General features: G+C 42.8%; 1 protein-coding gene across 1 annotated transcript in view; it reads left to right on the plus strand.

Annotated features, from left to right (window-relative positions):
• The window catches only part of arhgef10la (Rho guanine nucleotide exchange factor (GEF) 10-like a), a 119,903-nt gene extending 99,603 nt beyond the window's left edge, over positions 1–20,300 (plus strand). Inside the window, exons 24-26 of the mRNA XM_056436584.1 lie at positions 3,707–3,849; positions 14,778–14,952; positions 17,028–20,300. Coding sequence (XP_056292559.1) covers positions 3,707–3,849; positions 14,778–14,952; positions 17,028–17,572 — 863 coding nt within the window. The 3' untranslated portion in view covers positions 17,573–20,300. The remainder of the gene's footprint in view (positions 1–3,706; positions 3,850–14,777; positions 14,953–17,027) is intronic.
• Positions 20,301–24,087: the final 3,787 nt, after the last annotated feature.

Genomic DNA, 24,087 nt, shown 5'->3' on the forward strand with positions numbered 1-24,087 from the left:
CATCTGTTGCGTAAAAATAAGAAAAGTTTGAGCATTTTTTTTGCCAACGAGTTATCCAGTAAATCCTTTTTTTTCACAATGAGAGTATTTGTAACGTGATATTAATTTGACGCTGCTTTTTTCTTGTTTTAAACCATCCCTTTACGCCCTGATTTCCATACCTCCTTCTTAGTATGAAAATAACACTTCGCCGCATGGTGGCTGGCGTGTTCAGTCAGGCGTTGCGCAATGCCGAGGGGGCGGGGCTTCACGCCGTCTCAGCAAAATGGCTCTCCAGGTTCCTCTTACCTCTCCTCGCCCTCAGTGTGTCGGCCCGCCTGCCTTCCTCCTCCTCTCTGCTCCGCAGCAGAAAGGATGATTAATTACAGCAAACTGCTGCACGCCGATTACATAACACCTCTGCATGTTTTGGGGATGGAAGGAGAGCCGGAGCTCCTGGAGGCACATCTGTCTGTCGATGTGTAACCTTGACTGTCTACAACAGCGACTCTCACATGGGGCTACATGATATTTATTATATTATTATTTATATTATTAATTTAATTTAATTTATATAGTGCTTTTTTAAGGTACTGAGAAAAACAGCGGCTCTCTGAGATTTAAAAAATATATCTATTTTAAAAAATCCTTTTAATAATAATAATAATTATTATTTCATTATTTATTCTATTATTATTTATATTATTGTATTATTAATTTAATTTATATAGCCCTTTTTTAAGGTACTCAAAGACACTTTACATCACATAATTAAAAACATCCTAAAATCTATACAATAAAAAAATAACTTCAATTTCAATAAATGAAAACAACATAATAAATATTAAATCAAATACAAGTGCAAGTTAATTAACTGAATTCTATATATTCTATATTAAACACTGATGGCACAATGCTGCGTATTACTTTTCAACCCAGAATGCTTTGCACTCGTTAGGGGGCGTCTGTGGGTCCGTGCTAAGCAAGAACCTCTTTCAATCAGGAGGTCGGCGGTTCAATTCCCGCCCTAGTCGAGGTGTCCTTGAGCAATACACTTAACCCTGTGTATGAATTTAACATATAAAGTGTCTTTGAGTAACTTAAAAAGCGCAATATAAATTAAATGGATTATTATTATTATTAAAATGATTTTTTAATGGAACCTCATTTTAAATATATATATTGTTTGAATCTCACGTGCTGCGTTAAGGAGGCGGAGAAGCTCGGCGGCTTTTAAGGGACATTTACAAGAGTGTTTTTGAAAAGGCGGGGGAGAAAACGACCTTTACGACATGCCAAGCAATTAACCCGCGGAAGTCAGAAGGCATTGTGAAGCCACGGAAAGGTAAACAACTCAAAATGTTAATTAAACGGCCGGCTGCACGCCGGTGACTGATTTCTGCTTCATTAATGCAAAAGGGAGGAAAAAAACACGTAATTCACTTTAAAAACTAAAAAAGTGCTTCTGTGGTGTTTAAAAGTCAAAGAACAAACGGTCTGCTCCCTTTTCACACCCAGGAAGCAAAAAGAGAGGGAGAGGGAGGGAGAGATAGAGAAGGGGGGAGGGAGAGAGGGAGAGAGAAGGAGAGAGAGGGGGAGGGAGAGAGAGAGAAAGAGGGAAGGAGAGAGAAGGAGGGAGGGAGAGAGAGAGAGGGAAAGAGAGAGGGGGGGGAGAAAGGGAGGGACGGAGAGAGAAGGAGGGAGGGAGGGAAAGAGTGAGAGAGAGAAAGAGGGAGAGAGAGAGAGCTGGAAGGAGAGAGAGAGGGAGGGAGAGAAAGAGAGGGAGGGAGAGAGAGGGTGGGTGAAAGAGGGGGAGAGGGAGAGAGAGGGAGAGATAGAGAGAGAGGACTCGAGTGGAACGTAGATTAAAGTGCACCTCACCAGGGTTTTTCCTGGGTCAAAATGGGTCTTCGGTGCTCCCCAAAAAATGTGTCTGTGTCTCTCTATCTATTCGCGCACCTCACAGTTGCGTATTGATCAGACAAGAAGACACGCTTATCAACTCGATTACTGATGATCAAAACAGAACGAGGGTTCGGCTGTAGCCTACTTGAAACATACTATTGAGAACAAGAGATGCACCGATCAGGTTTTTTGGTGCCGATCACCGATCACTGAAATCAGTATCTGCTGATCCGATAATACCGATCACCGATCACGGTGTCGATTGAAGCATTCTATTTATTGTGTAGCATTATTGCCTAGGACTATGAGGAAATACATATACAAAGCACCTCAAACATTAAAGAAATTACCAATTTCTTTCAACATCTAGGACTTTTACTTTGAAAAATGTCCTAATTGATACATTAAAATTGATTGATTGCCAGTGTAGGGGATTTCAGATATGTATGGAACACATCTGCATTATTCATTTCCTGGAACTCTTGGGGAAATCCATTTACAGGACTTTTTTTAACATACAAAAGTCTGACTTATTTTTATAAACTCTTCCTTGGTACAGTAAAAATGTTTTAATGTTAGCATAATTTAAGCTAAATCTCAGAAACGATCTATAAAGATACAAAATCAGTTCATTGTTTACTTGTGTATGATTTGTCGACATCTTATTTTGAAAAACGGATGTTGTTTCACGTGGTTCTTTCCGCTAACTTTGCAAAACCGGATGTTGTGTCACGTAAATCCTTTCGCTAACTTTATCAAAACCCTCGCGCGCTCCCGATGGAATGCGTTTACCGTCAGCATCTCTAGGGGCTCAGACATGTGAGAGTCAGCTGAGTCGACCCAGAGATTCAACTCGGGGGACGGGGACGCCGCTCGGTGGTGAGGATCCCCTCTGACCTCTCACTCTGCGGCCCTCGCCGGGCGCATCGTCTCCGTTGCGGTGCGCCGCGATTGAAACGTCTCTGATAGTTTTTCTCGCAGATGTTACGTCATCTGATCGGCCGTTTTGAGAACGCCGATCAAAACCGATAATGGGAATATCGGCCGATATGGATCGGCGCCGATCAGATCGGTGCATCCCTATTGAGAACATATTCGCTGACATGCACGTGATGAACACATTTTTTTTTCTTCTTTTTTTTTTCATCGCAGACTTTTTTTTGCCTTAGGCGCTCGGGAAAACGGCTTAGGCGCGCGCCCACATTTTCTCTATGCAGGAAAAACCCTGCTGACTCATTAACACCAAAGGTACAAATATTGTGGTGCACAGTGCGCACACACGGCAGTCCTCTCTCTCTCTCTCCACAGATTGCTGCAGAATAACCAGTTGGTTGTTTTTTAGGCACTTGTGGAGAGTTTACTTTTTTCTAGACGCTTGGAGTTTCACATTTTCTCCCTTCTGCTTCATCCTCGTTGAGGACGTCTCACAAATGACAGGACGTCTAACGCCCTCGTGTTTGGGTTCATAACAATAATATCATATATATATATATGTGAATTTTCGGTGAATATTTGCATTATTTGCGTCTGCATTGGATTGCATGGACTCTCCCGGCCTCTCGTCTGCCTGTGGAGCCTCGTTGTGTGTACGTTGTGTGTACGTTGTGTGTACGTTGTGTTTCACGAATCATAACCACTCGGTTTATTTGTGAAGATCGTCTCGCTGAACGAACCGTATCCCATTTATTTGCCGGGCCACAGGGACTTACGTCGAGGAAAACCAACGACGCAAATCCGTCTTCCCTGCTGCTCTCTGGACAGGAGTTTGAGGAGGTCATTGTTATTGTGTTCATTGTATTTTATTCCCCCCCCCCCCCCACAGATGATTTCTGGGACCCGGACTCGGGCCGATGTGTCAAACTGGGCTCAGAACCGGTGCGGAAGCTGCTGGTGCTGGACGACTCGGTGTGGGCGAGCTGCGGGAACTCCGTCTCCGTGGTGGACATCTCCGGCCTCGGCACTCAGGTAAACCGCTCAATCGTCATGGGAAGAAAACAGCATCAATTTCCATCAAAGAAAAAAAAATGCATCCATTTCAGCAAATTGTCATAATTATTATTATTTAAATGGATATTTCCTCCTTGAAGGCGATGACACTGACTTCAAATGATTGCTGATAGATGGAGAGACCAAGTCAACGCTGCTTCAACGCTCTTTTCGTATTTTCTAAAAAATGACTAATTTCCCTTAAAGGAGCAGCGCAGCCCCAAAAGAATACAAGAACAGAGATGAATTGATGTGTTTAACACCAGAGAGACGACTTGAAACCGTCCGCCTACCAGCGGCTGTGATGAAGCACATATAAAACTCTTTGTTTGAGACGATGCTCTCGCCACTAAAAGAAAAAGGCTTCAAGGAAATGTGATTATAGTTCTTCCATCGCGGCTCGCGAGGTCAAATCCGCCCACTTCTCTAGCTGCTACATATTCAAAGTCTCCACTAAAAACATGCTTTGAAGACATGAATGGAGTTCAAGGCGCTTTTATTTATGTGTTTTGCTGTTTTCTTTTTGGCATTTGCGAAATATCTATTTTTTAAGAAAATGGAGAAAAAAAAGATTCATGCACACGGCCTCCGGGAGGCGGCGTTGGATTCTGAGATTTACAGCCTGGAGCCGAGCGCACGGACGACCAATAAAACTACTTTTATTCTTTTTTAGATTCTTACAATAGTTGCCGGAGCTCTCAGAACACAGATGAGCTTCATCCGTGGCCGTGAGTTACGTTGTGCTCGCCGTTATCGGCAAAAAATCCGCCCGGGTGTTTTTTCCGTGTCACGCATTTTTTTCCGTATTCTGAATTCGAACCAAAAAACACGGGCGATAAACACGATGGCAGAGTTTCGTTGCCCAATTTCAATGTGAATGAAAAACCTGAATCAGGAAGTGAAGCCACAGGTATGAGGGTCACGCAGAAGACCACCTGGACAAAGTTATCGTGTCACGGAAAAAATGATTGTTAAAAGAATGAGATTAGAAGAAGAAGCTGACTGAATCTGGACGATCAGCTTTTTCCACTTCTTTAATTTCCTCTATTACATTCCCTTCTTTCACTCCTTCCTTCCTCTTATTTCTTCCTTTCTTCTTCTCCTTCCCTCTTCCTCCTTTCTTTCCTTACTTCCATTCTGCCCTTCCTCTCCTCTTTTACTTCTTTCCTTTCCTTCATCCTTTTTTTCCTCCTTTCCTTTCTTCACTCATTTCTTTTTTCCACTTTTCCTCTATTACCTTCCCTTCTTTCACTCCTTCCCACCTCTTCTTTCTCCCTTTCTTCTTCTCCTTCTCTCTTTCTTCTTATTTTCTTTACTCCCATTCCTCTTTTACTTCTTTCCTTCCTCCTTTTTTCCGTCCCTTTTTCCACTTCTTTAATTTCCACTATTACCTTCCCTTTTTTCACTCCTTCCCTCCTCTTCTTTCCCCCTTTCATCTTCTCCTTCCCTCTTCCTCCTTTCTTTCCTTAGTTCCATTATGCCCTCCCTCTCCTCTTTTAATTATTTCCTTTCCTTTCCTCCCTCCTTTTTTTCCTTTCCTCCCTTCGCTTCCCTTTTTCCACTTCTTTATTTTCCACTATTACCTTGCCTTTTTTTTTACTCCTTCCCTCTTCTTTCCCCCTTTCATCTTCTCCTTCCCTCTTCCTCCTTTCTTTCCTTACTTCCATTCTGCCCTCCCTCTCCTCTTTTACTTATTTCCTTTCCTTCCTCCTTTTTTTCTCCTTTCCTTCCCTTTTTTTCTCCTTTCCTTTCCTTCCTTTCCTTTCCTTCCTTTCCAGTCTGCCTCAGGATCCTTAAACCCCCGGACGTCTCCTTCTTGTACCCCTTCACCTGTTTTCTTTGGCTCCGCCCCCTGGAGACGGACGCGTAATGAGCCCGGCGGCCGCGGTTCGGGTTCACCGTCTCTCCCACAGAGCTTTACCGGGCCGACCTCGTCTCCTCCACTAATACGGCCTCCGGAGGGCTGACCTGAGCGGGGTGGGGGTGCGTCTCAAGGATCCGGAGGAGCGAAGCTCGGCACCTGTTCTTCTTCTCCTTTGTTCTTCTTTTCTTCTCCCCGCGCGGACGTCCGTCACTTTGTCCAATTTGCGGCACTTTTTGAATCGTTTATCCGTGACTCTGTAGCCCGCCGCGCCCTGCGGCCGGATTCATCCTCCTTTTCAAAGCTCCACAGTCCATGCTTTTGATGACGCAGAGTTAATTAAATATAGCCTTTTCGGTCTGTTTTTTGGGGGGGGGGGGGGGGGGAACACGGCCGAACAACAAACTGTGCGGTTGAAAAACCGCCTGCAACAAGAACCAAAAGTATCACCATCAGAATAGTGTGTGTGCGCTCTCATCTTTGTACTCTTTGATTATTTATACTTCACCCCAGGGATGTAGGGGGGGGGGATTCATGAAAACCATAATGCTGCTGCCATAGAATCCCTTCAAAAAGAGGGAGAGATAGACCTGGTGTGTGTCTGCTGTCCACCACCTTTAACAACACCGCCGAGTCTGATGGGAATTTAATTAGTTTGGCAGGTATTTGGTTTTTCAAAAGGGGGAAAGAAAAGTCACTAAATGTATTACAACTCCTGTTATCCGCGCCGCGCCGCTGATCCGACGGTCGCCGTTTTTTTTTCTTTCTTTTCGAGGCGGAGGTCATTACGACGCATCGCCCCGGGAAACTGGGAACGTCTGCTGCGACCGGCGTGCCGATCCATCACCTCGGGACGTTCTCGTTCGCGGAGAAGTCAAGAGGGGGGGAGGGGGGGGGTGGGCGGGTCGCCGTATTCATTAGGTTTTTTATCATCTGTGTGACCATGAATGTCTCGACTAATTTCCATGGCAATCAATATCTTATTCATCATAAAACAGTGTACCCAAAGTGGCGGAGGGACATTGTCCTTGTGTGGAGTTGAAAAGGTGTTTCGGGGAGGGGGGGAGGGGGGCAAGGCAATTCCTGCGACTGGCCGACGGGGCCGCCTGTCCGTCAGTGATTGATGTGAAAATCAATTATCGTCCACCATCTGGGTCTACCAGTCAAATTGCAAAATGACAAACACAATTCTCACACGATGGGATTTTGAAACAACTTAATTGGGGAGAAATCACATATTTTTTGGGTGTTGTTCGTTTTGCGCTCAGTCGCGCAGCAGGAGGCTGATTTGATGCATTGTTTGTTTTGATTTGACATCATTTTGCTCAACGTTTCATCACGATTTCCTTCTCCCCGGCACATCTCCGGCTTCTGTGTTTGCCAATTTCAAATAGCCAATCTCTTTACCCCCCCCACGAAAAAACTGTAAACACTCCGTGGAAGTCTGGCTCCAAACCACCAAACCTGTGACAAAGTAGGACACGCATTCGGGCTTTGATCAGGACTGACTGGCGGGCCTTGTCCTCTTCCCATTACTATTCCTTTTTTTCCACCCGCTTGCTCCCATCACTCAACCGGCCCTCGCCGAGGCCCGTGGAGGAGCTGAGGAGAAGACACGGACACCTTGTCACCTCCCATAATGAAGGGCTAATGAGTTGCTCTCACCCGCCGGTGTGTTTGCGACTTCAGCTCCGCTGTTATTGTCCCCCGCTGCCGGCGGAGGGATACCGCCACCGCCGCTGGCGTGACACCGGCTGAGTTTAGTGTAAAGGCCACATTACTCCCGTCACGCTCCGCTGACCGCCTCGTCTCCGGATTCAACGGGCTAATACCAGGTTGTTGGTCCAGGGCGACACCGGCGGTTCTTGTACTTATGGCGCATTTGACACGGAGCCACAAGCTTTTTCAATTTTAGTTTTTTTTTCCGGTCTCTATCCGTGGGGAAAATATCTGGAGAATTGTAGTTTGCACAATCGGCTTCAATGTGAATTTATATTTGTGTGGAAAAACATTGCTTTTGTTAAAATGTCAACTCAATTATTTTAATAAATATTTCAAAGAATTTAAAATATTAACTCAATTATTTTAATAAATATTTCTAAAATATTTGTATATTGGAATCAACACTGTGTACACATTTAAAATGTCAACTCAATTATTTAAATAAATATTTCTAAAACTATTTGTGTGTATTCCAGTCAACACTGTGTACACATAAAAAATGTCAACTCAATTATTTAAATACATATTTCTAAAAACATGTGAGTATTCCAGTCAACACTGTGTACACATTTAAAATGTCAACTCAATTATTTAAATACATATTTAAATACATTTAAAAATGTCAACTCCATTATTTTAATAAATATTTCTAAAAATATGTTTATTCCAGTCAACACTGTGTAAACATTTAAAATGTCAACTCAATTATTTAAATAAATATTTCTACAAATATTTGTGTGTATTCCAGTCAACACTACCCATTTAAAATGTCAACTCCATTATTTTAATAAATATTTCTAAGATTATGTGTTTATTCCCATCAACACTGTGTACACATTTAAAATGTCAAATTAATTATCTTAATAAATATTACAAAAACTATTTGTGTGTATTCCAGTCAACACTGTGTACACATTTGGCATCCCAGAATGCCTTCCAGGTGGTTTAAGACATACGGTAAGCAAGATGGCGTCCACCAGAATGCAGCATGTCAGCCACCGACAGGCTAGAAGTGTCTTTTATGAATAATGTGATCATCACGCAGCGTGTACAGCGCACTGTGACGGTGTTATTCTTTACAAACACGTCAACGTATTTGAAAAAATCGTGTTACAGGAGGAGAAATATGCCGTTTTTTATTTTTATTATGGATATAAAAAAAAAAATTTGGACAACCCACTGCAGGGGAGTCAATTAAAAATGGGAAAACACATCAACGGCTTTCTTCCTTTTTTTACCCTAATTTCCAATTTCCAACAAAGGGGCACCCACTGGCAAGGGCACACAACAAACAGGTGGTAATCCCTGGGTGATGGTTGGGGGGGGGGGGGGGGGGGGGGTTCTCATCGTCACTCACTCACTCTCTCTGACTAATTGGCCAGCCTTGTGCAGCGACAGCGATACGGGGTTCCGAGACGAAGCCCAAACCATCCGGCATGCATGGCCGTGATAAGGCTCGTTGCATTTATGTCAAGCAACTCGTTAAGACTCATTGTGCTCTTACAACCAGGGGGATGGGGTGCAAGAAGAATATATATATATACTGTATATGCCCCCTGTGTCAGAAAATTAGGAGCCACAGTTAGACTTTTATTTTACTGAAGTGTGCACTTACTTATGTGTCCGTAGACAAACCCAATCAATCAGGGTTTACCATCTTTTTTTTCATTTTAGTCAACTCAATACTAGGCCGAGACTTTGGCACGGACGTCCACTTGGACTCGAGGATGAGCCGAGGCCACTGCGACGTCACCAGAGACAATTTATATGCTAATTCTGACAATTTCACAGGAGAACATTATTAGCCGATGACAATTTGGAGAGACGGGGGTAAAAACTACGACGTGACCCCCACAAGGCGGTCAATCTAGTGGTCCTCCCCACCCGAACTTCATGTATGATGGATTAAAATGGAAATAAAGTGCAAAAAAAGGGTTCCTTTCTTTCTTGCTTCATGCTCCTTTGTTTTTCTCTGAGCTGCCCCTTCATCTTTTTTAGTTCACATATTTTTTTCTTTCTTTTTGTTACACTTTCGCCCTTCCGCTTTTTATCTCATCCGCTTTAAAATCCTACCCCCTGTACACACACACACTCCTTTTGCAGTCCGCTTTGATAACAGTTTATCATTTTAGGAAACGATGGTAAATTTAGTTAGCAATATAGCATACCGTAGCATTTGTCGCTTTTGCAGGTCCCATTTACACCAGTGTTCTGCTGCTGCGTGATTGTTTATGCACACGGCGGCACACACACACACACACTCACCTATCCGCTTTTTAGATATATGAGTTGAAATTTGACAGACACTTCTCTAATATAAAACAGATTATAATATATAATCTTCTTAATCAGTATTTGAATAGAAATACAATTATGTCTATCTTATTTATTTAAATTGTGTGTTTCATTCAACTAACCACTAAAGATGACAATATAGTGAAAGATTAACATTTAGCATTACAGCTATTCACACTGAAGTTATTCTAAACTAAAACTCGGCTAGCTTCATTCCCGGGCCCATTGAGTCACACCAGGATGTGATTGATACTCAACGCTGTGGTACCACTTCATCTAATACAATACAAAAAAAAGGTTTTCTCTCGTGAGTTGAGTAAAGAGCAAAGAATACTCAACGCTGTGGTACCACTTCATCTACTAACACACAATATTTAGACCTATTTGTTCAAAAGGAGTGTTCTAGCAGAGCAGGACTCCGATGGCTGTGTTGTCTGGAGGAAACCCGTGACCCGGAGGTCATCTGCTCTTCGCAACCAGCGCTTCCCCTTGAAATATGCAGCAGATCCCAGAGAGAGGGTGGCGCGCTGAGGTTCGCCTGCTCATATCTTCAGGGTCCACACGAGCAAAAGGGTATCTTTGACTCACGTTGAGATTTGTTGAGCTCACAAGAGAAAAGAGGATCCCCCCTACACTCGATACTGCACATGAAATACGGAGAGATTCCTTCCATCAATGAGTTCCGGCTCCCCGAGGTTTGTCCTTGACTTATGCCAGGACATGCAGTAATGATATTTCACTTAATATTGGATTTATACTAACAGGGGGGTCAGTGCAGTAAACAAAACACAGAGATTTCATGCCTTTAATGGCTCTATCCTCGGGGTGGAAAAAAACAATGCTCCAAAATTAAGTCCTCAGTGACATATGACAGGGAAACATTTATCTTTGGAGACATCTTATTTTAACAAAAAAACGGATTCCACGATAAAAAACGACACACAGAGGCGGAGTCAGAATTGAACTACGACTCCGGAATCTCAAAGTGGCTTCGTCATTATCCCTCTTTTATCTCTGTCAAGACAAAACCTGGCGCCCACGTCTTCAGACTGAAGACTTTCCTCTTGATAGTCTTATAGTTAGGGCTGAGTCAGGTTCACCTGGTCCAGCCCCTCGAGATGCTGCTATAGGCTTATATAGACCTTTCTCCTCTTCTCTCTCTCCTTATGGATGAATTTTCATCTCTCCATTGCACATTACTAACTCTAACTTCCTCCCCGGAGTCCTTGTGACTTCACGTCTCATAGGGTCCATTGGACCCGGCTGTATCTGATGCCTCCTGCCTGGTGGGCCGCTGAGGCAAATTCATAATTTGTGATATTGGGCGATTGACCCCGTTGAGCCACTTCAATAGTCATAATCTGAGCAAGAGTCATGACGCAGAACGAACACGTAAATACAGCGACCCGTGTGAATGAGCGTTCTCTTAGTGACGCTGGTGTAATTCAATTACGGTCGCCGTGGATATTATGGTAAATGGTTGTATAGATAACTGGGCCACAATGGGAGCTGAAAGCTGAGCGGCCAGAGAAGGAATGGAAAAATAAATCCATGCCAAACATTGGGTTCTTTTCCCGAGTCCTTTTGTTAAGCGTAAACAAAGGATGTGCATGTATAATAAGAATGTGATTCTATTCTTCCCACATCACTAATGCAGTGCCACAAAAAAATATCTGTTCCGCAGTGGAAGAGCTGCACAACGCAAAACACAAAGCTTGCATCACATTATATTTTCACCTTTAAATGACTGCCAGAGATCACCGCCCACTGCAACGGGAGGGAAATCACCATGAAATACCTGATTTGTCGCATTAACAGAGAACGTCATGAAGAACCAAAACCAATCTCATCCAATTAGAACTATGATTGGACCCAAAAAATGAGGCCTGACCCTTTATGAACCTGCATATATTCAATTCAATTCAATTCAGTTTATTTGTATAGCCCAATTTCACAAATTACAAATTTGTCTCGGAGTGCTTTACAATCTGTACACATAGACATCCCTGCCCCAAAACCTCACATCGGACCAGGAAAAACTCCCAAATAACCCTTCAGGGGGGAAAAAAAGGGAAGAAACCTGCAGGAGAGCAACAGAGGAGGATCCCTCTCCTAGGATGGACAGATGCAATAGATGTAATGTGTACAGAAGGACAGATTTAGAGTTAAAATACATTCAATGAATATGACAGAGTGTATGAATAGTTCATAGTAGGCATATTCCACGATGGAGACCTCCACGATCCATCAGGCAGATGGCGGTGGGGAGGAGGAGTGAGAGGAGTCTCACCAGGACAGTCGCGTAGTCATGAGCAGGAATTCCACGACCCAGGCGATCCATCAGGCAGATAGGATCTATGCCGTCTCATAGGGTCCGATGACCCCATGAGGCGTAAAGTCAAGGACTTCCGGGAGAAAGCAGAGTTAGTAGCGTGTGATTGAGAGATGAACATTCTTCCTTAAGGAGAGAAAAGAGGAGAAAGGTACTCAGTGCATCCTAGACGTCCCCCGGCAGCTATAAGCCTATAGCAGCATATCAAGGCTGGACCAGGGCAAACCTGATTCAGCCCTAACTATAAACTCTGTCAAAGAGGAAGGTCTTAAGTCTACTCTTAAGCGGTGACTGTGTCTGCCTCCCGGACTGAAATTGGAAGCTGGTTCCATAAAGAGCTTGATAACTAAAGGCTCTGGCTCCCATTCTACTTTGTAAGACTCTAGGAACTACAAGTAGTCCCGCATTTAGTGAGCGTAGCTCTCTAGTGGGGCAATATGGTGCGACAAGCTCCTTAAGATATGATGGAGCATCACCAATCAAGGCTTTGTAGGTTAAGAAGAATTTTAAAGTGATTCTTGATTTTACTGGGAGCCAGTGCAGAGCAGCTAGTGCAGGAGTGATGTGATCTCTTTTCTTAGTTTTAGTGAGAACACGAGCTGCAGCATTCTGGATCAACTGGAGGGACCTAAGAGATTTATTAGAGCAGCCTGCTAATAAGGAGTTGCAGTAATCCAGTCTCGAAATGTGACAGCGTGAACCAATTTTTCTGCATCTTTTGAGACAAGATGTGCCTGACTTTTGAAATATTACGTAGATGACAGAATGCAGTCCTTGCGATCTGCTCTACGTGGCACTTAAAGGACAAGTCCGATCAAAGATAACGCCAAGATTCTCTACAGTGGTGTGGGATGCCAGGGCAATGCCGTCTAGAGAATGCACATCACCAGATAATTGATCTCTGAGGTGCTCAGGGCGGATTAAAATTACTTCGGTTTTGTCTGAGTTTAACATCAAGAAGTTGCAGGTCATCCATGTTTTATGTCTTTAAGACATGCTTGAATTTTAGAGTTGGTTGCTCTCCTCTGGTTTTATCGATAAATATAGTTGAGTGTCATCTGCATAACAATGAAAGTTTATGGAGTGTTTCCTGATAATATTGCCCAAAGGAAGCATGTATAAGGTAAATAAAATTGGTCCAAGCACAGAACCTTGTGGAACTCCGTGATTAACGTTGGTGGTTATCGGCGTGATCGTTTACAAATACAAACTGAGATCGATCTGATAAATAAGATTTAAACCAAATTAGTGCCGTGCCTGAAATGCCAATCGACTGCTCCAGTCTCTGTAACAGGATGTCATGGTCAATGGTGTCGAATGCAGCACTAAGGTCTAACAAGACCAGGACAGAGAGTCCTTTATCTGCTGCCATTAAGAGGTCATTTGTAATTTTCACCAGTGCCGTCTCGGTGCTGTGGTGTTTTCTAAATCCTGATTGAAATTTCTCAAATAAACTATTATGATGCTGAAAGTCGCACAACTGATTTGCGACCACTTTCTCAAGGATCTTGGAGAGGAAGCGGAGGTTAGAGATCGGTCTGTAGTTAGCCAATACCTCTGGATCCAGAGTGGGCTTCTTCAGGAGAGGTTTAATAACAGCCACCTTGAAGGAGTGTGGTACGTGGCCTGTTAGCAGAGACACATTGATAATATCTAATAGAGAGCCGCCAATTAAAGGCAAAACGTCTTTAAGCAGGCTCGTCGGGATGGGGTCCAAGAGACAGGTAGACGTGTTCGAAGTAGAAACCGTTGAAAATAATTGGTCACGGTTGATATATATACTTGCCCCTTCTCCTGGACCGCCCCGCTCAGCAGTTTCTTGACCATGAAGGCTAAACGCCATCAAATATGGAATGAAGTAGCATATTTCGTTAGCTAAAAACACGTAGGGATTTAGACTTTAGGATTTTGGAAATTTTTAGATCCCATAAGTCAGATCCATTGGAAACTTATTCTCCAAATAGCATGATACCAACGCAGCCTTCACTTTATCTTCTATTGCGAATTGCAATGTTGATTTTAGGGTTGAACTTCAAACTATATGGCAGAGCCCTAAAAATCAATCGTACAAGAACCCCGCCCCGATTCAAGACCTGATCCGGTTTTGGGCCGCGACTCAAAACTCAACGTCGGATCTGATTTGTTAGGGTCAAGAACGAACACACTAACCTTCAGACTGAAAAAAAACATTCATTGTATTGTGTTCACCCTCAACAGTTCTCAATTACCCCTATATGTGTGTGTGTGTGTGTGTGTGTGTGTGCACCATGGGCACGTAGGGCATTATTTATTGAGAGGGATTATGATGTCTGAAGTCTCTGGACCTTTCAGTCTGTCTCTTCACCAATAACAGAGAACTTCCCTGCATATCGGATTGGCTGTAACAGTGGGAGGTAAAAAAAAACCTTGAAGCGCGATATCTCAAAACCACTTCGATCTCAAGCAGAGAAAACATAACAACCACCTCTCGGAGTCTTGTTCCTATACTTACACAATACTTTGTGCTTCTTTGAGAGTTTTTCAACTGGGTCACGAGCAAGTAGACAAATCCATTAAAAAAAATTCCAACAATTTTATGAAACCCAGAGCCCTGGGTGGCCGTGCTTTGCATGCGTTAAGCTCGTCAAATACAGAAGAGGTTAACGCTCACCCAAAGCCGACACCGATAACCGACAATCAAAGTATGTTTACGTTTAGTCATCGTGCTCGAAAATCCATTTGTCGGTGTTTGTTTCTTCTATTTCCGCAGGTCAAGAGAGCATGCGAGTCACGAGCCTGCTGATTTGCCAGGGGCTGTTGTGGGTGGGCACGGCCCAAGGCTTAATTATCACTCTTCCAGTTCCCAAACTCGAGGGCATCCCCAAAATAACAGGTACTGTGATTGAACGGTCCGCTTGAGCGTTACATTCTTGTTTTTCGTGATGGAAGATGACTCCGCGCTGTCCACTATTCAGGTCGCACTTCACATTGTTCTTGTGGCTCTGGGAATCACAGCAAGTATATATATATATATATACACTACCGTTCAAAAGTTTGGGGTCATCCAGACAATTTCGTGTCTTCCATGAAAACTCACTTTTATTTATCAAATGAATTGAAAATTGAATATAAAATATAGTCAAGACATTGACAAGGTTAGAAATAATGATTCATATTTGAAGTATTAATTTTGTTCTTCAAACTTCAAGCTCAAAGGAAGGCCAGTTGTATAGCTTATATCACCAGCATAACTGTTTTCAGCTGTGCTAACATAATTGCACAAGAGTTTTCTAATCAGATATTAGTCTTCTAAGGCGATTAGCAAACACAATGTACCATTAGAACACTGGAGTGATCGTTGATGGAAATGGGCCTCTATACACCTATGGAGATATTTCATTAGAAACCAGACGTTTCCACCTAGAATAGTCATTTACCACATTAACAATGTATAGTGTGTATTTTTGATACATTTTATCTTTATTGAAAAAACAGTGCTTTTCTTTGAAAAATAAAAACATTTCTAAGTGACCCCAAACTTTTGAACGGTAGTGTATATATATTTATATATATATATATTATGTTGCAGGGTAATTTCAGAAAACTGCCTGCCAGCGTTTTAGTGAATGAGGTCGTTCGTTTCCCCTTGTACCGACTTAACCTCATGGCCCCCCTTTTTCCAAGCTAGTTCATTGAATATTATGTAAACACAGAACACACTTTAGCTCCTAGTATTACTGTTTAAAATACAGGCAACTGACATAGAGTATGATCCAAGAGTCAAGTCATAATCCCTTTTAAGTATGACTGACAATGACATGACCTCAGCCCAGTACAGGAGCAGTATGTATTGCCTCTCTGGATCATTTTAATATATTATTATATAAAATGTATTTATATATATATGTATATATGTTTATTTAAAAAATAATTATATATATATATAATATTTATATACAACGTTTATATATAGATAATTAGATTTATATATAATATATTTATATATATACATATATATATATATATAATATTTATAAATTGTATGTCTATATATAATATATTTATATACTATATATACTATTTATATATATGTTTATATATGTATTATATGTATATATATAGTTAAAAAAATATATTATATGTATATTTTGTATAAAATATTTATATACAATGTTTATATATATAAATAATATTTATGTATAATATATGTATATATATACAATATATATAATATGTATATATAATATATATATATATACAGTATATTTTGTATACTATTCATATATTATGTGTATATATATCATTTATTTAAATACTATATATATTATTTATATATATGTTTTTATATGTATACAGGACTGTCTCAGAAAATTAGAATATTGTGATGAAGTTCTTTATTTTCTGTAATGCAATTAAAAAAACAAAAATGTCATGCATTCTGGATTCATTACAAATCAACTGAAATATTGCAAGCCTTTTATTCTGATTTATTGCTGATTATGGTTTACAGCTTAAGAAAACTCAAATATCCTATCTCTAAATATTAGAATATCATGAAAAAGTATACTAGTAGGGTATTAAACAAATCACTTGAATTGTCTAATTAACTCGAAACACCTGCAAGGGTTTCCTGAGCCTTGACAAACACTCAGCTGTTATAAATCTTTTTTTTTACTTGGTCTGAGGAAATATTAAAATTTTATGAGATAGGATTTTAGAGTTTTCTTAAGCTGTAAGCCATAATCAGCAATATTAAAAGAATAAAAGGCTTGCAATATTTCAGTTGATTTGTAATGAATCCAGAATGCATGACATTTTTGTTTTTTTAATTGCATTACAGAAAATAAAGAACTTTATCACAATATTCTAATTTTTTGAGACAGTCCTGTATATTGTATAATATTTAAATATATTATACACATAATATGTTTATATATACAATACATATTTTCTGCCTGCGTCCCACAGGAAAGGGAATGGTCTCTCTGAACGCTCATTGTGGGCCCGTGGACTTCCTGGTGGCCACCAGCAGCGGCCTGTCCCCTGAGCTGCTGAAGAGGGACTCTGTCGGGGACGGCCCGGACTCTGCGTTCGGGGGCGAGGACCGCAGCGACACCTCCTCCCAGGAGTCCCTGCAGCAGTCCTACCAGGGCGAGGGGCGGGGCAAAGGGCGCGGCGTGCTGCTGCAGTACAAGCTGCGCTCCACGTCGGGCCTGCCCGGGCGGCCGCTGACGGCGCTCGGCGACGAGGCGTCGGACTCCTCCCTGGAGTCTCTGGAGCACAGCGTGGAAGACGGCTCCATCTACGAGCTCAGCGACGACCCGGAGATGTGGGTCCGGGGGCGCCCCTGTGAGCGGGACAGGGGCCGCAGGGACAGGGTGGTCTCCGCCGCCGTCATCTCCGGGGGAAAGGGCTTCCGCAGGCTGAAGGAAGGAGCGGCGGCGGGTACCCGGACAGGTGGGGAGGGCTTAGAGAACATCCTCATGGTATGGCAGCTCCCACTGAGAGTGTAATGGGGGGGGGGTCTTCATACATGTATTCTACCCAGGACTCAATTTAACCTCAATCGCCACGTCATTTTATTTCACGCGGCGTGGGCCGCCTCGCCTTTTTGTTTGCGTCCGCCGCGCTCTGCGGAGTAAGAGACGGACATCTTCTATGTGAACCCGCATCACAAAGCACATGAGCGTCACTTTATTAGCGTCGCCAGCCTCCTCTCTCTCTCTCTCTCTCATCCCGTACAATGTGAATGTAAGATTCCTTCTGTTGTGTCTCAAAATGGAATCTCAACTCTTTTTTTTTTTTCACTGTCTCGTTGCAGAAAACGATTTTATTTTTGGTGACGGAAAATACTTTGTTGGGGGAGGGGTCACGGTCGTACAGATAACTGATGTTACAAAAGGTACAATGAGTCCAAGATCATCTTGCGCCACATTACAGAATCTGTATTTGCACAGTTTTTGGGGGCGGGGGGGGGGGGGGGGGGGTTTGAGGAAAAGACGTTTCTTTGTGCCACATTTTAGAGTTTCATCTGCATTTATCTACTGAAATTCATTTCATTATTGGCTCAACAGTTGAGATGAGCCAAACGATAGCTTGAAACCTCAGTTACACATCAAAGGCAAAAAAAATAAATCAAGGTACAATCGTCTAAGATGATATTGCGCCACATTAACTAAATTTTTTTTAAGGAAAAGATATTTTAGAGTATCATCTGCCCCAGGTACTGTAAATGTAGTATGAGTATCATCTGCATTTATCTACTGGAAATGCCCGGTGCATGTTTCATTGTTGGCTCAACAGTTGAGATAAAACAAACGACAGCTTGAAACCTCAGTTACACATCAAAAGAAAAAGAAAAAAATTTAAGGTACAATCGTCTAAGATTGCGCCACATAATAATAATTTTTTTTTAAGGAAAAGATGCTTCTTTGTGACACATTTTAGAGTATCATCTGCATTTATCTACTGGAAATGCCCGATGTATGTTTCATTATTCAACAGCGAGATGAAACAAACGACAGCTGGAAACCTCAAAAGCAAAACTCTACAATCGCACAATGAAAATATCTAAAAGGCTGCCGCCATACCAACCGCCATCGGCTATGAATCGACAGAGGGGGCGACGCCACTGAGCATTATTACATGCACATGAATACCCTACATGGTTCTGATTCAAAGGGCGATTTACATCGCACATGTCTGTATTACAGTTAACACGCCGTGATGTATTTGATCTCTAAGTCGTGCTAACTGTGTCCCATCAAAACTTGTTTTTCGTGCTTAATACTTGGTACATATTTGGAGTTTAATGCAAATATTAATGTTGTTTTATGATCGAAATATGAGGACGCACGTAAATATCTTGTCATGCCTTGTTGGGTGGAAACGTCGCATCTGGATTCGTGAAAAGATTCGATGGTGTGTCTTTAACACTTAAAAAACCACTTTTACTTATCGGATCGTAAGAATGTAAAATACGAGCTGGAGAAGCAGAGTGTGGAATATTGTGTTCACTTCATAACTCCGTAATTTAAAAGGCTGGTAGCCTTGGCAGGCTTATAATTATGGACTATTGGCATGCGTCTTAACGAAAAACACAACTTTACAGCACATATATTCCACAGTGTGATGAGTGGGCGGAGGCCAGGATGAAGATCTTTGTGTATTTTCAATAAACAAAGCGATGGCGAAGGTTATGGTATGTAATGTTTCTCCACCTCTATCTCTACTTCGCCCTTCCACCGCGCACACGGAATCTCATCTTATCCTTCCACGCCGATAAAGCGTGAACGACCCTGAGGCGCAACTGAGGTTTATTGTTATATTTCCTTTTTCTTCTGGAGCATTTTAACATCCCATCAGCCGTGAATAAATACGATGATGTAAACTGTGGCTGTACGCCGTTGTCTAAATGTAAATGTCGGAATGTACACTCGGTCAACGCTGCGGCAGCCGCGGCGCCCTAATGGTCACCGTGGATGTTGCTTGTTCAACCTCGACCAGACGATCAGCGCCATTTCCTGGACGAGCGTCTCCGCTAACAACCGAGATTCAATCTCGAGTGCGGTCTGGTGACATTTGGTGGACTCGTACATTTCAAGAGTCATCCATGCACTGAATGTGAATACTTATGAATGAACGTACTGTACTACTAGTTACAAAACGGCCACTGTACTAATTTAACCTGCATTTTTATTTTGTAACGTGGACTCTGTAACAGTGTTGATGTTTTTTTTAAATGAGACTATCCAAGGACAGTGTAATGCAATTTAAGGGAGATTCTCGTTTATTTACGAACTGGATGTTGTATTATTTTTTTCATTCGGCCATCAGTTATGGTAACTATGGTAACGCCACGAGTTAAAAGATGAGAGCTGGGAACACGTGGACAAGAAACACAAGGAGTCACATGATACAGTTTTTTAGGGGGTATATTTTGGAAGAAAGTAACAGGGAAGCATTACAACAGATATCTAACTGTCTGTTGTAGACATCCGTCTGAGTTTACAGGCCAACTTTGACCTTTACAACCTGTGTGATCATCTGACTGCCCGAAATCTCACTGGTTGAAATGATGGAAGCGTGGGTACAAAAGAGAAGTCATGAACTGGAATTAAAGTATTACGCTCACAGGCATGTAGAAAAACTGCTTATTTCCATTCGGTACAATACTCGTGTTACATAACTAAACATTGTCTAACAAGCTTATGCTGAATTAAAAACATGTTTAAAACTTGAGTTTGATCTCTTCCTATGTGGCTGATTCAGAATGATCTTGTCAAAGGTGCCGGAGTTCATATGCAGCATCGTTATGCTCGTGATGTCACACTTATTATATATATTCCAGTCTTTGATTGTGTCATTTGGATTATCTTCACAATATTTTGGGGGGGGGTCTCATTATTAAAATTGCAATAAGCTTACATCTTCATCTCTGGTAAAGCAATACTGGGCGACTATGGGTCAGTGGGTAGCAGGTCCGTCTTTCAATCAGGGGGTTGGAGGTTCAATCCCCGCCCTAGTCGATGTGTCCTTGAGCAAGACACTTAACCCTGAGTGTCTCCCTGTAGCTGCGTCTACAGTGAATGAATGTAACAGGATTGTAAGTCGCTTTGGATAAAAGCGTCAGCCAAATGACATGTAATAATAATGTAATAATAATACTGAAATTACACAAATATCTTTGTTAAGTAAAAGTAAGAATATAGACACTGAATATATATATAGCACTACCACGATAACTAGCACGAGCATGATAACTATCACAAGCACTTGTATTAGCACACACACTAGCATTAGCACAATAACTAGCACAAGCACTAGTACTAGCAGGATAATTAGCACGAACATTAGCATTAGCACGATAACTAGCACGAACACTAGCACGACAACGAGCACAATGACTAGCACTAGCAGGATAAATAGCACAAGCACTAGCATTCGTGTAAGAGTGAAATTGTATGACGTAAATGTAATTGGAGGGGTGAGGTGTAGAAATAGATTAATAGAAAATACGTCATATATAGACACTTTAGAATTATAGTGGAACACTGAGCACATTGGCCCTGTCTTGGCCACACACACACACACAGGCCCTATCTGACACCTCACACACACACACACACACACATACACATTGGCTCTCTCTCTGCCACCCCCACACACACACCTACACTGGCCCTTTGCAAATAGCCTGGGAACGACCTTCTAGCTAGTTCGTCCCATCCCGAAAGAGATACGACTATCTTAAAAGATTCCCGAGCCCGGTAGAGAATCTTCAAAAAGCAACAAGTGAATCGTGTCTTTGTCCCGCACATGAGCTCTTCAAGCAGAATCAATTAACGCCATGTACACTGAAATGAGAAACAAAATGCACACACTGCTGATGGCTGGAGAAGACCTGGGTGGGGCCTAGAGGGCTGGACTACACCCTGTGCTCCAATGAGGCTCCTAAGTCTAAACCACAGGCCGCCTCCTACTTATTATGCGCATCCAATCACAAATGCTCTTAAAGACTTTATATGCATAACTAATCTTTGGGAATTTCAGTCTGTCAGGAATGGAGCGAGCGGAGGCCCTTCCTCCAGACCCGTGTACACGTATTCAGCTCGTGTAATACTCTGTTGAATAAAGCAGATTGAAGTTCAACTAAAATCCTCCTGCAGTACGGCAGGTCTTTCCTGCACGCGTAGTCGTGGATTGATTAAATCGCGACAGAGGGAACAGTGGAAGGAGAGAAGAAGGGGACTAGAGAGCACTAGTCCCCTTCTTCCATTAGAACAATAACTAGCAGGAGCACGATAACTAGCAGAGCACTAGCACAATAACTAGCAGGAGCACGATAACTAGCATGAGGATGAGCTGAGTCAGCGTTAGCTGGCTGAGTTGGAAAGGGTTGGCGTGGCTTTTTTTAAGCGGGGTTGTTTTACACCTAGAGAAAAGTCCACGTAAAATAAAAAATAAAAACTATTTAATGTGTACTCTATATCTCGGACGTCTTCACCCCTTTATGTTGACAACAACCAGCCGTTGCTGACGGGGAACCGAAGCGGCGGCTTCGCTCCGCTGAGAACCAAAAGTCCCCGGGACACGGAGTTGCCGGTCCACACTGGATCTTGGGCATCCACCCTCACATCGTCGCTGGCGCGGCACCCTTCAGGAGACTGCAGGTGAGGGGACACTCGGGGGGGGGGAGCCCGACATCCACCTCCTTCCTACCCTCGTCCTCTACGCTTGTCTTTATCTCCTCCATTTATCTCGCCGTGTTTCTTTATCCGCTTTTCTCTCAAAAGCCACCATCCATCATAGTGGGAAATGAAGCGGTCACCAATCATCAGGTCAATGTGCACTGTTGCCCTTTGACCTGAAAGTTGGCCATATAACCCCCCCCTAACCCCACTTACCCCACTTCGGTGCTGACGGTGTCAGATAAAAGGAAACGCATCCACAGAAATCCACCTCAGCAGTAGGAAATTTAAAAAAAGGTCGATGCGGCGAGAAACCGCTAAAGCTCATGGGCTTAAATCAGCCAGCTGGAGGTTCAGGTGTGTAAAACAACATTTAGATAGTAATGGCACAAAGTCACCGCGACCGGCTGAGGTTTTCAAACGTACCGTAGCGTCATGTAAAAACTGTTCTATAAATACAAACAAGCACAGTTTGTTTTTATTCTTGTTAAATGTCCTCAGCAGTCATTCAGGTAAAAAAAGATTTTTTTTTTTCAATGGACCACCATTAACATGCCTGCTCGTGCTCTGTGGCCGTGCGATCTAGGCATTTACTCTTTTCAGTTTTTTCCTGCACGCTCTCATTCACCCAAAGTTCTTTGGCCCATGGCCGCTAACCAGCATCCAGGAAGCTCCGGAAAGGGTCCCTAAAACTCCCGACGAGGAGTACGAGGGCGGCACCGCCGATCTGACGAAGTCGTGCTGAGTTGCGCCTCGCACTCCGGGGGTCAGCGGAGGAACACATCGTCTCTCGCCTGGAAGCGGAAACGACAAAACCGGAGGGGCCCCGGGGGATGCTGCGCGAGCGTTTCTCCGCCGAGCACAAATGTGACTACAGTAAAGAAGGTTTTAAAAAAAAGAAGCTTTTTTTCCGAAACATTTCTTTAGATATTTTCTGCCAATTAACCCAGCCTCGGGAGGGATTGGCCTATCTCGAACCCCAGCTTTCCGTCTGTGTAAAATCATAAAAGCTGAGCTGCAGCTCAGGAGTTTTATAGGCAATTTCCTCAAACTACATTTATACAATGTCTCGTAGCCGATAATCCTTTCCCCTCTCTTATTTACAGTCGTATGGATAAACATGCCACTTTTTTACATGCGGCCCACTTCCCTTCTGTCCCGCCGTGGTATATTCCGGGTTCGGGGCCTTTGAAGGGTGACCTTCATATATCTGTTGCTATAACTCTCCTCTATATCCTCTTCACTGGCACCGCGGTGGAGAAGATAACATTTTGTTTCATGTTTCTCAAACATAAATGAGAGCGTGAGCGTTCAGGTCCTTTATCTTTCTCCTCTTCTTTTTTTCTTTTTCCTCTTCTTTTGCATCCTTGTAGAATCTGTTGGGAAGGTAAATAACGAGCTTTGAGCCGGGCTGCATTTCACCGGCGGATCGAAATACGTCTTGAACCGTTTTCGGCATCTCGTCTCGGCTTCCTGCTTCCTGTCTGTTTGACGAGCTGATGCAAGACTTTCATCACCGTGGAGAATCATTCTCAGCAACGCCAAACGATATTCAACTCCAGCCTGTTGGATTACTCCGAGTTTTTAGAGTTCTGACTCAGTTCAGTCCAGTCCAGTTCACTGCTCTCTCTCTCTCGCTACTTCTCTGACTTGCATCTCTCTTTCCTTCTCTGACTTGCCTCTCTCTCTCTCTCCCTCTATCTCTCTCTCTCGCTACTTCTCTAACTTGCATCTCTCTCTCTTTCCTTCTCTGACTTGCGTCTCTCTCTCTCTATCCGTCTCTGAGTTGTGTCTCTCTCTCTCCGTCTCTGAGTTGCGTCTCTCTCTCTCTCCTTCTG

Source organism: Pseudoliparis swirei, chromosome 18, assembly GCF_029220125.1.
Source record: "Pseudoliparis swirei isolate HS2019 ecotype Mariana Trench chromosome 18, NWPU_hadal_v1, whole genome shotgun sequence".
Lineage (NCBI taxonomy): Eukaryota > Metazoa > Chordata > Actinopteri > Perciformes > Liparidae > Pseudoliparis > Pseudoliparis swirei.